At 55.2% G+C, this 12,265-nt stretch overlaps 1 protein-coding gene across 1 annotated transcript; it reads right to left on the reverse strand.

The window, feature by feature from the left end:
- Positions 1–7,112: 7,112 nt before the first annotated feature.
- On the reverse strand, positions 7,113–8,870 carry BHLHE22 (basic helix-loop-helix family member e22). Its single transcript, XM_075416072.1, has one exon. The coding sequence runs from the start codon at positions 8,013–8,015 to the stop codon at positions 7,113–7,115; it is 903 nt and encodes a 300-aa protein (XP_075272187.1). The 5' UTR covers positions 8,016–8,870.
- Positions 8,871–12,265: the final 3,395 nt, after the last annotated feature.

Raw genomic sequence — 12,265 nt, forward strand, 5'->3', positions numbered from 1 at the left:
TGACTGTCCATGGTATTTTTTTCCAGGTTACGTTTACACTTTTCTCACAGATTCACAACTATGGCTTTCATTTTCGAATTATTTATTCAGCATACTGCATTTCTCTGTTACTTGATATTGAAAGGTATTTCTGTAAGGACAAAAAGCCTTCAATTCAGCAGAGGCAGGGAACAACTCCTTCGAATTTAGGAAGTGGTCCAGTCTGCTTTGCCCCACATAAAACTTAAGCCAGTTCTTAACAGACATTCTTCTGACATTCTTAGGACATTATTCAAAATTAGTATAAAGATTGCAATCCACTGGCAATTCCCAAATACAGCTCCTCGGCTTTTCCTTTTGCAAACCTCTGTGTAGTGCAAGATGTGCTACCTAGTGTAAAGTGTTCTGTCCTCTCAGGTCATTCATTTTGAAGGGGGAAATGAATGAAAATTGTTACAAGGTACAGCACTGCACCGGCAAAGCAGAACCTGGCTTTTCTAAGTATCACTGTAGCTACCGAGTTCTACAAGTAGCTGTTTAATATGAAGGTTGTGCCCTAAAGACGGCAGCGTTTCTCCATTCCTTCATGCAGAAATGCTTGTCAGGCAAGTCTGTGAGGGTTGCTGAAGATACGTTGCAGAGAAGAGAGACCTGCAGTGGTTTTCTGAGTTTGATAAATGCGTTTATAACTGTGTGATTGCTTTAACTCCAGATTATGTTAGAAGTTACTGAAGTTTATAAATAAAAAGTGGCATTGTTTGAGACTCCTTGAAGGGCACATTTGTGAGTGAGTTTTCCATGCAGGTCTGAAGGACGGCTTTGTGGGGGAATTAGTAAGACCTTCCAACACTGTATTTTAGCTAGTATTTGTGCAGCCACTAAATGCTTTCTTGATGTTACGTATATTGCACTGTATTTTAAAATTATTCGAGACATGAATTTATGCGTGACGTGCTGAATTCATGTGAATAGAGCTCTTTTAACTGTCAGACAATAGAAAGTGAAGTTTTTTCCTGCCCGTGTACCCTAGCTAGTCATGTCCCGATACCCATAACATACGCAAAAAATGTTCTCATTACAAAAACACCATTTAAAACTACACTTGTGAAAGTATTGTGAGCCTTATTGTCTATGTTTATAAATAGTAGTAAGTGTGAAGAAATAGTTGCTGCGTATAAAGAAGCATATAAAAAGTGGAAAAATGTTCCATTTTCGTTTGAAAGCACAGAATTAAACTAGTGGGATCTTTATCCTCATGTAAACCAGTACCGTGTCTGCGCAGCCTTTGCTATGCATCAGGCTTCCCTGACAGCTCAGGTACTGATGTTGTGCGAGTACATCATTTGTAACAGCAGAAATGTTCCTGTCTTCAAAACTATTTACACCAGGATAAACAATCAGAAGAAGCCCAAGAGCCTTGCAGGATTCCGTCTTGCAAGATTTTGTTAAACTGATTTTGACACCGATGAGTTAGTTTGTGGTTTTTCCCCCTCGAACAGCAGCTGTGAGTGCGGCAAAGTTGAATAAAAGTCTAGGTTCTGGCTACAGCGGGGGTAAAAGTGACCGAATACCCCGTGGTGACTTTTCAGAGCGACTTCTTTCCTATCGGCTCAGCTGTCCGGCTGCCTCTTCCCTCCGAACGGCTCGGTCGCAAACCTCCCGCGGGCATTTCCCCTCCCGATTTGCACCCCGGGAGCCGGTGAGTCGGCTGCCTTCTCAACGGGCTTCTCGGTTGCCTTCTGAAAAACGAAACCCTGGCAGCAGCCACTCGCCAAATCGGCTGTCGCAGGTAGCGGCAGCGGAGACGAGCGGTGCCGCGTCGCCGGAGCCGGGAGCCCGGGGAAGCGGCTGGGCTGGGGCTGGGCTGGGCACCCACGGAGGGGTCGGGGCGCGGGGGGATGCCGCCGCCCCGGGATGCCGCCCCGGTGTGCCCCGGCCCGCGGCCGCGGCGAGGGGGGACGGGACCCGCGGACGGACCCGCGGACCCGGCCGCCTCCCCGAGCTCCCAACTCCTCCGGACCCCTACAAAAATCAGGCGGAGAGGGACTGGGGGGGGGTGGGGGGGGTGAGGAAGGACTCCTGCCACCCCTCCCTACGAGCAGCCCGTGCTCCCGGGGGTGCTGGGGTGGGAGAAGGGGACAGGACCCCCGAGGAGGTTCCCGGGGAGCCGGTCTGGGCGTTAGGTGAGTTTGGAGGGCTTCGGTTGGTGGAGAGGAGGTTTACTCTGGAAAGGCGATTGTTTGCCCCTAATCCTCAATTAGGAGGATTTAAAAGTAGTATTAGAGGGGCAATCTGTTCTGCAACTTCTCGGAAGAAATAATTGTTGATTTAGATAAGCGCTGATCCCTTCAGCGTTGAATGGAGACGTTAATTTATGGCTGTCTAGCAGTTTATGGCTGTCACTAGATTTTCAGCTTTGTCTCTGTTCGAAACCTGTCTTTCTTTTTATTTTAATCCGAGACAATTACGTAAGAAAACGGTTATGTTTGATCTAAAATGCATCATTTTCCTATAGCATTTCAAATTATTCACAGATCATAGTTCTTATGTGTGCATATATGAATTTAAAAATACAGCAGTAAAGTGCTTGAAACAGACCATAAATTTGCTCCGTGTTTTATTACACGTCTCCGAATCAGGTTGAGAGGACAAGGGCAACTAGGGGCTTGGGGAAGGATTTAACCCTTCCCGGGGAGGGAGAACCAGCCAAACCAGAGCAAATCCCCCTCTGGAGCGCTCCGGGGGAGGGGGCGGCTGGGTGACACCGGGCCGATGGGTGACCGGGGGATAAACGGGGCTGGCTGCGGCTCTTCGCTCGTCTGGGAGATGTCCCTTTCCAGCGCTCGGCCTCCGACGGGCCCCGCTGGAGCCAGAGCCCCCCACCCCGGGGAGGGTTCCGGCCCCGCCGAGCCCCGGCGCGACTTCCCCCAAGTTTTGTCCGGCCCCGGCGAGGAGCTGCTCCGCAGTCCGAGCAAAGCCCCGGCGTCCCCCCGGGCTCCTGCCAGCGGCTGCCGGCGAGGTTACAAACGGTAACTTCGGAGGGACTCGCGGAGTCCTGGCGCGTTTATTTAACGTAACCCCCCCCCCCCCCCCCAGCAACCTCCCCCCCAGCAACCTCCCCCCCTTTACCACCACGAAAAAAAAAGAAAAGTGTTAATTGCTCTAAAAGTTTCCGGGCACGTGGATAATTTACTTTGACTGCCGCGTTTTAATTAAAAGCAAACTTATTTATGTTTCTGATGTTTATATTACACGATTTAATTACGTTTAGAGGCAGCGTCGCACTTTTTTTTCCCCCTTCCACCCTAAATCACATTTTCATTAAAGGTTTTAATAAGAAAACTCACTTGACCACTATTCATTATCTAGTCCCCTCCATGCACACAAGTTCACTTACCCATTCATTTATTCACTTACTCATTCCAGCAGATCCGCTGCAACTGCTGCTAGCAGGGATGTGAACACTCATAATTATTTGTCAAAGTCTGGAAAGTGTATTATCCCTTCTTCTAGTGGTAATTAGTTACCATAGCATCTAATACGTAAATGTGCCCAGAGCACACCATTAACAGTTAAGCGGAGGATTCAATTTAACACATGATTATATCTTTCATAAGTCATTACATTAGGAAAGCCAATGTCACTCATGCTGGGACAATTCCAGCCTCCGAGCCCGGGTAAGGGGCCGGGGGCCGGCAGCCGGGGGCGGCTGGAGCCTTGGGCGGAGGCTGGGGGAGACACCGGCTCGGTGGGGCGGCTGGAAACGGGCAAGAAGCTCTGTTGAAGGGGGACAGGCACACACCTTCCTTTCCGGCTAAGTGATCCACCCAGCGTTAAGCGGGGCGGGGGGGAGCCGCTCTCCTCCCCACAGCCCCGACACTCACGGCGAGGGCTGCCCGGGGACCGGCCCGGTGGCAGCACCTCGTACCCGGGAGAGACCCCCTCTCCCACCTCTAAAGCAAGCGAGTAGAGCCCAAGTAGAGCCCAAAGTCTGGCGTCGGTAACCAGCAACGAGCAGCTTTTGCATCCCTCTGTTCCCGATTTGCCACAGGCCACCGCGGCCGCCCTCGGTCCTCCGAGCCGGGCGGGGAGCAGCCCCGGCCGGGCCCCCGCACCCTGCCCCTTCCCACGGGAGCCGGGAGGCCGAGCGTGGGGCTCCCCCAGCCCCCCCAGCCCGGGTCCCGGCCCCTCCGGGAGGTTGCGGGGCCCCCGCCCGCCGCCCCCGGTCCCACGCCGGGGCAGAGCCGAGCAGCCCCGGCGCCTTCCAGGGAACCTCTCCGGGAGGGCTGCGCGGTAGCCGGGGATGTTCCGCGGTAAATCCTGCGGGAAACGCGTCCTGCGACGGTCCGTGCACGCACACACACACGCCAAGCTGGTGGCGGTGGTTAATTCCTAATCAGGATGATGGACAGCAGAGACAGAACAATACAAACTAATGGCTGTGTTGCTGATCACTTTACCCCTTGATTAAAGACACCCAATTATGGCGCAGAACAGTGTCGTAATTATGTTCCTTAATCACATCCAGGAGGTTTAATTGCCTTAACGATGTGTTTCATTAAATGAATTTAGGTATTATAGTCGACAGTTTTCATACACAGTTGTTTTCAAATTAACATAATATTAGACATCGTCATGGAAATTGTTTTAATAATCATAATTAGAAGCACCCAGCCTTTGTCTAGTAAATGCTGAGAGACGCTTCTCCTTGCGCCTGGGGGCTGCTCTGCCCACCCTCTCCGGGCTGCCTTCCCACGGCTCCGCGGCACTTCACAGGCGGCTTTCCTGAAAAGTTACAGGTTCTGATTAATCTTTTTTGATGGGAAGTGGAGCAGAAAATAATATTTATCCCCTTCCCGTGCCGGTGCCGCTGCCGTGGGGAGAGGCGGCTCCGCTGACACCCGGTACTGGCCCAGGCCGCCCGAGGGGGGGGAGGGGGGTACCCGGAGGGGCCGGGACCCCCGACCCGGGCCCAGCACAGGGCGGGCAGCTTTAGGGGAGCTGCCTGCTCCCCCCGCCCTCGACTTTGGGCGGAGGGGCAACGAGGGGAGGGGAGGCTCCAAAACTTGGGGGGAGCCGGTCCTGCATCTGTCCCCCACGGGCCGGGGGGGCCAGGGACATGCGTGGGGCCTTGCCCGCCCCTCCTGCGGCCCCACGCACGCCCCGCACCCCCGGGGTCCCGAGGAAACGCACCGCGGGGGAAGAACTTCTGGTCCCCCCTCCCCTGAGCCGGGAGAGGGGTGCCAGGGAGCACTCGGAGCAAGGCGAAGGAAAGGAAACACCCCCCCCCCCCTTCGCCCCCCCAGACTTCAATCCGGAGATACACGCTTAACAAAGCACAGCGTAAGACAAGCGTTTGTTCAAAATATTTTAATAAAGATTCTTTCCGACATAGATACACATACAAACGATCGTACGTTGCTGTCATAATCTGATTGACCTATTTAATATATATCACTCTTTACACATCCGTGACCTGCCAACAAATCCATCACGGCTCCTATTTCGCCATCCAGCCTGACAGTCCGAATTTGTATTATCTGCAAGTAGTGGAAAATAGCAGGACTAGTTTTTGAAAAGGAAAAAAAAAAAATTAAGAAAGGAAAGAAAGAAAGAAAAAAAATCTTGATTTACAAATGGCAGAGAGACAGCCACCCAGCCATGCAAACTCAAACTGAAGGCTCACTTTGGGTAAATAGCTACTTCTTGCTTTTCATCTCTCATTTTTCTTCCAAAAAACCCCACCCTCCCACCCACCCCCACCACAGAAAAAAAAAAAAAAAGAGAAGAATTCCACGCGTTCTGTAAATCAGCCTAAAGTATTTTAAAGTATTTCAACTTAAATAATCATCCACAGTCAGAATAATTTACATACACATTAAAAGCAGTTTAAATTATACCTTTGAAAACACAGCGCCTGGGAAAACATTGGCTTGGCAAGTGTTCTTGTAGCAGCTATTGCTCTGGTGCCTTGTACAAGTAAATAGCTATTACCTGTCATAATGCAAAGAATACCCTTTCAAAAATCAGTTGGTTGAGCAATTAAGAATACACCTTTCCTGTAATTTTTGGACTGAAGCAATTTATTAAAGCTCAATTTAAATACAGGGATGATGCAACTTAATATCCAGATGACCTTTCATAAACCTAAGCAGCTCGGATACATCAACATTTCTGGTTATACGTCGTTGGCAAATAAACGTTTGAAACACTTGGCACACAGTTTAAGTCAATCCATAAACAGAATTTCAGAAGCATTTAAAGTAACTGCACATAAGACCCGTGACCTTAACACATGATAAATATTGTTGGCGTGGAAGGGCCACTTAAAGAAGTACAAATAAATAACATGTCTTGTTTATACATCGTCGCGAAGTGGAAAGAAACAAGGTGCGCATAAATATTTCTTTTAAAAATGCGATACTTTAAGCCACACGGAGTAGGGGTCTTGACCGGTTATTTTTTGTCTTTTTTGTTTAACTCTCTCGATTTTTTTTTCTTTTTTTTAAAATCACTCTCACCAAACTTTGCGCATTTTCACAGGATAAAAGTTTAGAGACGATAAAAAATACAAAGTCTTCCATAGCAATGGTCCAGTCTCTTTGTCTCTGCGAGTCGCTTAAATAATAAGTTTACATTTCAAGTTTGTTTGTTTCCTGGCTCAGAATAATAATAATACTGCTAATAATAATTAAAAAAAAATTATAATCCTATGTTCAAGTGCCCTCTCTGATTTGTCCCATCTACCCGGGTGGCTGCGGCCCCTTCCCCTCGCCCTCGCCGGCAGACCGAGCTGGGGGCCGCCCCCCGCCCCTACCCCCCGGCTCCCAGCCCGGCCTGCCGCTCCTCGGCCCATCCCTTCCCCGGAGGGGCAGCGGCCGGAGCGGCCCCCCCCAGCACCCCCCGGCCCCCCGCCCCGCCCGGGGCCCCACGGCGGTCCCGTCCCGGCGGCGCCGGAGTAGCGGGGCGAGGCGAGGCCGGGCGGCGGGAGGCGGGGGCCGGGCGGCGGTCAGTCCCTCCGCCGCCCCCGCGCCCCCCGCCCCGCCGCCGGGTCCGGGCCGCCGGCTGGCTCCGCTCCCCGGGGCCGCGGCGGCGGCGGCGGGGGGGGGCGGCGGCGGCGGCGGCGGCGGGGCTTAAGGCTTCTCCGTGCACTGTTTGCAGAGGCTGGAGGAGACGCTGTTGAAGATGGCACATTTCTCCGGGCAGGAGGTGGCGGGGGGCAGCCCGGCGCTGAAGGGGTACCCGGCCGCCTGCTCGTAGGCGCCGAGGGCGGGATGCAGCGCGGCCGCCGCCGCCGCCGCCGCCGCCGCCGAGCTGGGCAGGGAGGCGGCGGAGATGGCCTGGCCCTGGTTGAGATAAGCCACCAGCCGCCGCATCTCCTCCAGGGCCTGCGCCTGCATCAGGATGTAGTTCTTGGCCAGGAGGAGCGTGGCGATCTTGGAGAGCTTCCTCACCGAGGGGCTGTGCGCGTAGGGGATGACGGCCCGCAGCTCGTCCAGCGCGTCGTTCAGGTCGTGCATCCGCCGCCGCTCCCGCGCGTTGATGTTGAGCCGCAGCGCCTTCTGCTCCTTGGACTTCTTGCTGCCGCCGTGCCCGTGGCTGTTGGAGCAGCCGCCCTCGGCCGCCTTCAGCCCCCCGCCGCCGCCGCCCCCCCCGCCGCCCGCCGCCGGCGAGGAGACGCGCGGGTCCCCCCCGGCGCCGCGCAGCACCAGCTCGCAGCGGCCGTCGCTGTCGTCGTCGGGGCTCTGCTCGCCGCCGCTGCTCTCGGCCACCGAGCTGCGGCTGGCGCTCTCGCCGTACTTGACGCAGACGGAGCCCGGCGGCAGAGCCAGCGGGTCCCCGCCGACGCCGGGCTGCAGCAGCCCCTCGGGCTCCGGCGCCTCGTAGCAGGCGAGCGGCGAGGGCTGGCGGTCGCGGGGGTGGGAGAGGTCGAGCCCCGGGGGCGAGCGGAAGGCGGACTCCATGCGCTTGGCCGAGGCGGCGAGGCTCTTGTGGAAGAGGTCCTCTTCTGCGGGCAGCCCCAGCGCCCGCTCCATCGGCGCCCCGGTCGCCTCCGCCTCCTCCGCCCTCTCCGCCCCCCCTCAGCTCCCGGACCGCTCCTCCAAGGCTCCGCGGCCGCGGCGGGCGGCTCCCCGGCGTCCCGCGGGCAGAAACCGCCTCCCGGCTCCCGCCGGGGCTCCTGGCTCCGGCTCCGGCGGCTCCGGTGGTGTCTCCGGCGGCGGCTCCGGTGTCTCCGGCGGCGGCTCCGGCTCCGGCTCGCCCTCAGCAGTCGCGGCGCTGGGGCATTGTGCGCTGCCAGCGGAGCCGCTTCCACCGTTTATCTTGCTTGGATTCACCTTCAAGAGATTTCCGGACCCATCAACCAGCAGCAGCAGCCGCCGCCGCAGACGGGGGAGTCTTTTACATCATTATCTCGGAGAGTAGGTTATTATGAAGAAGAGTCGCCTGTTGGGACAGAGCTTGCTACCCAATCAGGTTAACGTTTTAATTAATAGGATTAAAACGGTAACAAACAATCCCAGGCGCTATCTGGCCCTGAGTCTGAATAGTTTCATTTCCCAGGTCTGAAGACAGGCAGCAGCTAGAGCTTTATAAGAGGCGCCTGCTCCATTATTCTCCCTGCCATCTGTATACACAGCTTAACGCATATGTTTGCAAGACGTTGTGTCCTGTTAGTAACCCAACAACTGCCTTTAGCTTGACATGTGTGGCGACTTTCACTCATCAATGAGCACACTAAAAGCCCTACTTAGATCGAAGGATGTTCTTTGCCTCCTTCAGCAAATTACAGCCCTGCGCTGCAGAAAAAGCCCGCTTCAACACTTCCCCTTCCGAGTAGCTGCCAGCAGACTTCTTGCTAAGTTAGCCGCGGAGTCGGGAGTGACACCCTCTCCCCCCACTCCAGCCCACCCACCCCCTGCGTTCACATTCACTTATAGCCCCCTCCCACCCCCACCCGTCTTCACGAAAAGCATCGCCTGGGAAAGAAGGGGGGGGGGGGATACAAAAATAAAATTACAACCCCCGGACCAACCCGAACCGCCGCGCCCGCTCCTGCCCACCGCCGGAGCCCACCTTGCTTCCCGGGAAGGCGAATGGCCCCCAGCCCGCCCCCCCCCCCCCCCCGAAAACGGAGGCCAAACTGCGAGGAGGTTCCCCTCCTCCTCCCCTTCGCCGTTTTCAAGTAGCAGATTGGCGCTTTCGCCTGATTATCCCCCGTGTCCCTATAAAAAAATATAAAGCCCCATCCGTTACCTTGAGAATGAACCGATCGGGGGAGCAGGGAGGGCGGGGGAAGAAAGGGCAAAACCACCAAACTTTTTTTGTTTTTTTTAATCGCGATTGACCAACTCTTGGCAGCTCCCTCCTCCCTGCTCCCCCCCGGTTGCCCGGGGCTTCTCCCCGCAGCCGGGCACAGGCTCTGCTGCGCTCCCCCAGCAGCTGGGGCCGCAGCCCCAGGGTCGCTCCCAATGTTGCTCCCCTGATCCTCCCGCGCTCGGGGCCAGCGGCTCGCTCACACCCAGCGCTCGGCGGCAGGTCCTCAGCCTGACGACATCAGTAAAAACAGTATTTCCCGACGCTTCCAGTAAATCATTCTTACGTGGCAGAATTACTGAAGGCTATGATTTTTTTTTTTTTTTTTTTTTGTTTCTCTGGTTTCATTAAAAACCTTTTAATTGTGTCTTTCGGAGTTGGCCCCAGGTGTTGGACTCTTTTCATTACATTTTGCTCTAATGTGATGAAATTCTAATTCTCTCCTTACCATATGGTTAAATTTCCCCACTGAGAATTAGTTGAAAAAGGAGAAATAATCTATTAATCTCTGTAATAGATTCACAAATGAGGTTTGCCACAGAACCTGTTTTTGAATGGTAATATCAGAACAGTTGGGTGCCTTGTTTCGGGAAAGAAAGGACCAGGCGACAACAGAAAACGTTTGAATTTTCACCTGGAAAGAATGAAAAGAAGCCAAGCTGCAGATTTCAAAGTAATTGACTGAGATCTCATCTAGCGAGGACATGACTACAATACAGACCTTCCTCACCTCGTGTCTCCGGTTCAGAGGCGAACACACCAGCCGAGCCCTCCGCAGGGGGGGTGGGGAGTGGGGGGTGTCTCACCCGCCCACCCCCTGCCCCCCCCGGCCCCGCTTGGCTGCTGCGCTTGTCCCTGGTCGCCGTCCAAGCGCTCAGTCGCCCAGCGCCCCCCTCCCCTCCCCCTTTCCAAGGGATGCCGCCGCTAACCTCTATCATTATTAATCCAAAGGCACTTCAGGTTTATTGTTTTCCAATTAGCAACTTCATTTTCCCTGGGATGATAAACAAATGGCCTTAGAATAGCCACAGGTTTTTAAATTTTTTTGTTTGTTTGTTTAATCTGTTTGACATCCAACTTGTAAAACTCATGTGGTCACTTAAGGATGACGGATACCCCAATTTGACGGTTAGGGGGAACATGTCATCCCTCGCAGCTTATTCCTTCGCAGGCGGAGGTCTCCGGCTCGGTCTCTCCCGTTGATCTGTGGGTTCACCAGTCCTCCCTTCCCCTCTTCTTGCCCGCAACTCTGGGGCCCGGGCCGCGCCGTCGCGTCGGGTGGACGGGGCCTCCGGGAGGTCCCGGCCGCCTCCTCTCGTCCTCGGCTGCGCTCGCTCCGAGCTGAAATTTCTCTCCCTTTCTTCGCCTGAGCTTTCTGCTGCTCGTCCCTGTGCACCCGCCAGCCTACTTGCTGCGGGTCGGTCTGTGGATCTGTTCAACCTGCTCGTCCCTGCTTCGACCCGTCCATTCGTCCACCTCGCTTCCTCTTCTATTCCTCTTCTCCCTTCCCTTTCCCTTTCTTTCTGGGTCTGCCCCCTGGTCTTGAAACATTGATGTAGCCCCGGTCATGTTGCCGACGCGTTCATCTGTGACTTGCCGTGCTTTAACGAAGCCAACTTTCTATCAAACTTTACCTTGGGGGGGGCGGGGAGGTAGCGAGAGGAAAGTGGGGGAAACAAAGAGACCCCCTCTCGCCTCCCCCGGAGCCGCCTGTTGTCATCTGCCCCCCCCCCCCCCCCCTTCCGAAGAAGTGCCTGTTTAACAGTCTCCGGGAACTTTAGTTTGGAAGCAGGCAGAAGAATTTATAGAAGCTTTAAATGAGGGGCTTATAAAAATACCGAGGAATGGTCTTTGAGGTTTATGCACTCGTAAACTTTTGCTGATTGCTTCTGGGAAGTTGTCAGGCATTTAACACCGGGTTTATCTTACAGCGCAATGAAAACACATCTGCCCAGCGTCTCGTTACCTGGTTTAATTGTACCGCAGCCCTCCGCACCCTGGCTCGGCTCCACTCGAGTCCAGATTTCGGGAAAGGAGCGGGCCGGAGCCGAGCCGCAGCGGGGGACCGCGCCGGAGCATCCCCCGGGCTCCTCCGTGAGCCCCGGGCGGGGCGGGGGGCGAGGGGGCCGGAGTGTCCCAGAACGCAGGTGAGGGCTTGACAGCGCAGAAATTGCTCGGTTTTATGGGGTTTTTTGTTTGTTTGTTTGGGGTTTTTTGCAAGATCTACTAGAGAGTGGCTTCGTTCTGCTCCCCACCTGGGACAGAAGTTAAAACCCGCTTGCCTCTCCCCAGGGCTGGGCTTCGCGGTTGCTGAAGAGCCTCCAGCGGGAGGGACACTCCCCGTATTTTCCCGAAAGGAGCCCAGGAGAGGAACGCCGGCGAGGCAGATTTCAGGCAGAAGAAGGCAGCCTTCTCCCTGCCTGCTCCGGGCAGAGGCACGGCGTGCTCCCCCGGCAGCAAGCTGAGGGCTTTGCGATCACCCCCAAGTCCTTTTCCCAGGGGCTCAGCCAGGCCTGGGGAAGGGTGGAGCCGGGGGCCGAGCTGCACCCCCCCCCCCCCCCCCCCAAGAACCGGGTCTGCCCGCCTGTTCCAGCGCTAAAAGCCAAGTGTCGGAGGGCGCTTTCCATCGCCGCAGCTGCTTCTGTGCTGTCTTCACTCGTAAGCAAACTTTATTTAAGTTCAAGTTGAAGAAAAGACAGCAAAAAGAAAGAAAATAACTTCAACATTGCATTCGTTCCTACTGCAAACCTCCTTAGAGATGTCTGCCCGGGGCCAGCCCCAGGAGACCGGTGAATTCCCAGCCTGGGAAGGGTCTCCAGCAGCCGACACGGGCCCGGCAGCCCAGCGGGGTCTCGGAAGGGGGTGTAGGGGAGGAGAAGGGGGCGATGCTCTCAGCCCCCGGGATGCCCGGCGCAGCATCCTGCTCCCCGGATCCGGGGGGGGGATCGGGGAGAAGGCAGGGTGGTGGGAC

Source organism: Opisthocomus hoazin, chromosome 3 (assembly GCF_030867145.1).
Source record: "Opisthocomus hoazin isolate bOpiHoa1 chromosome 3, bOpiHoa1.hap1, whole genome shotgun sequence".
NCBI classification, from domain to species: domain Eukaryota; kingdom Metazoa; phylum Chordata; class Aves; order Opisthocomiformes; family Opisthocomidae; genus Opisthocomus; species Opisthocomus hoazin.

Excerpts from the sequence above, each read along its gene's own strand:
- BHLHE22 (XM_075416072.1), bottom strand. The coding sequence starts at position 8,015 with ATGGAGCGGGCGCTGGGGCTGCCCGCAGAAGAGGACCTCTTCCACAAG.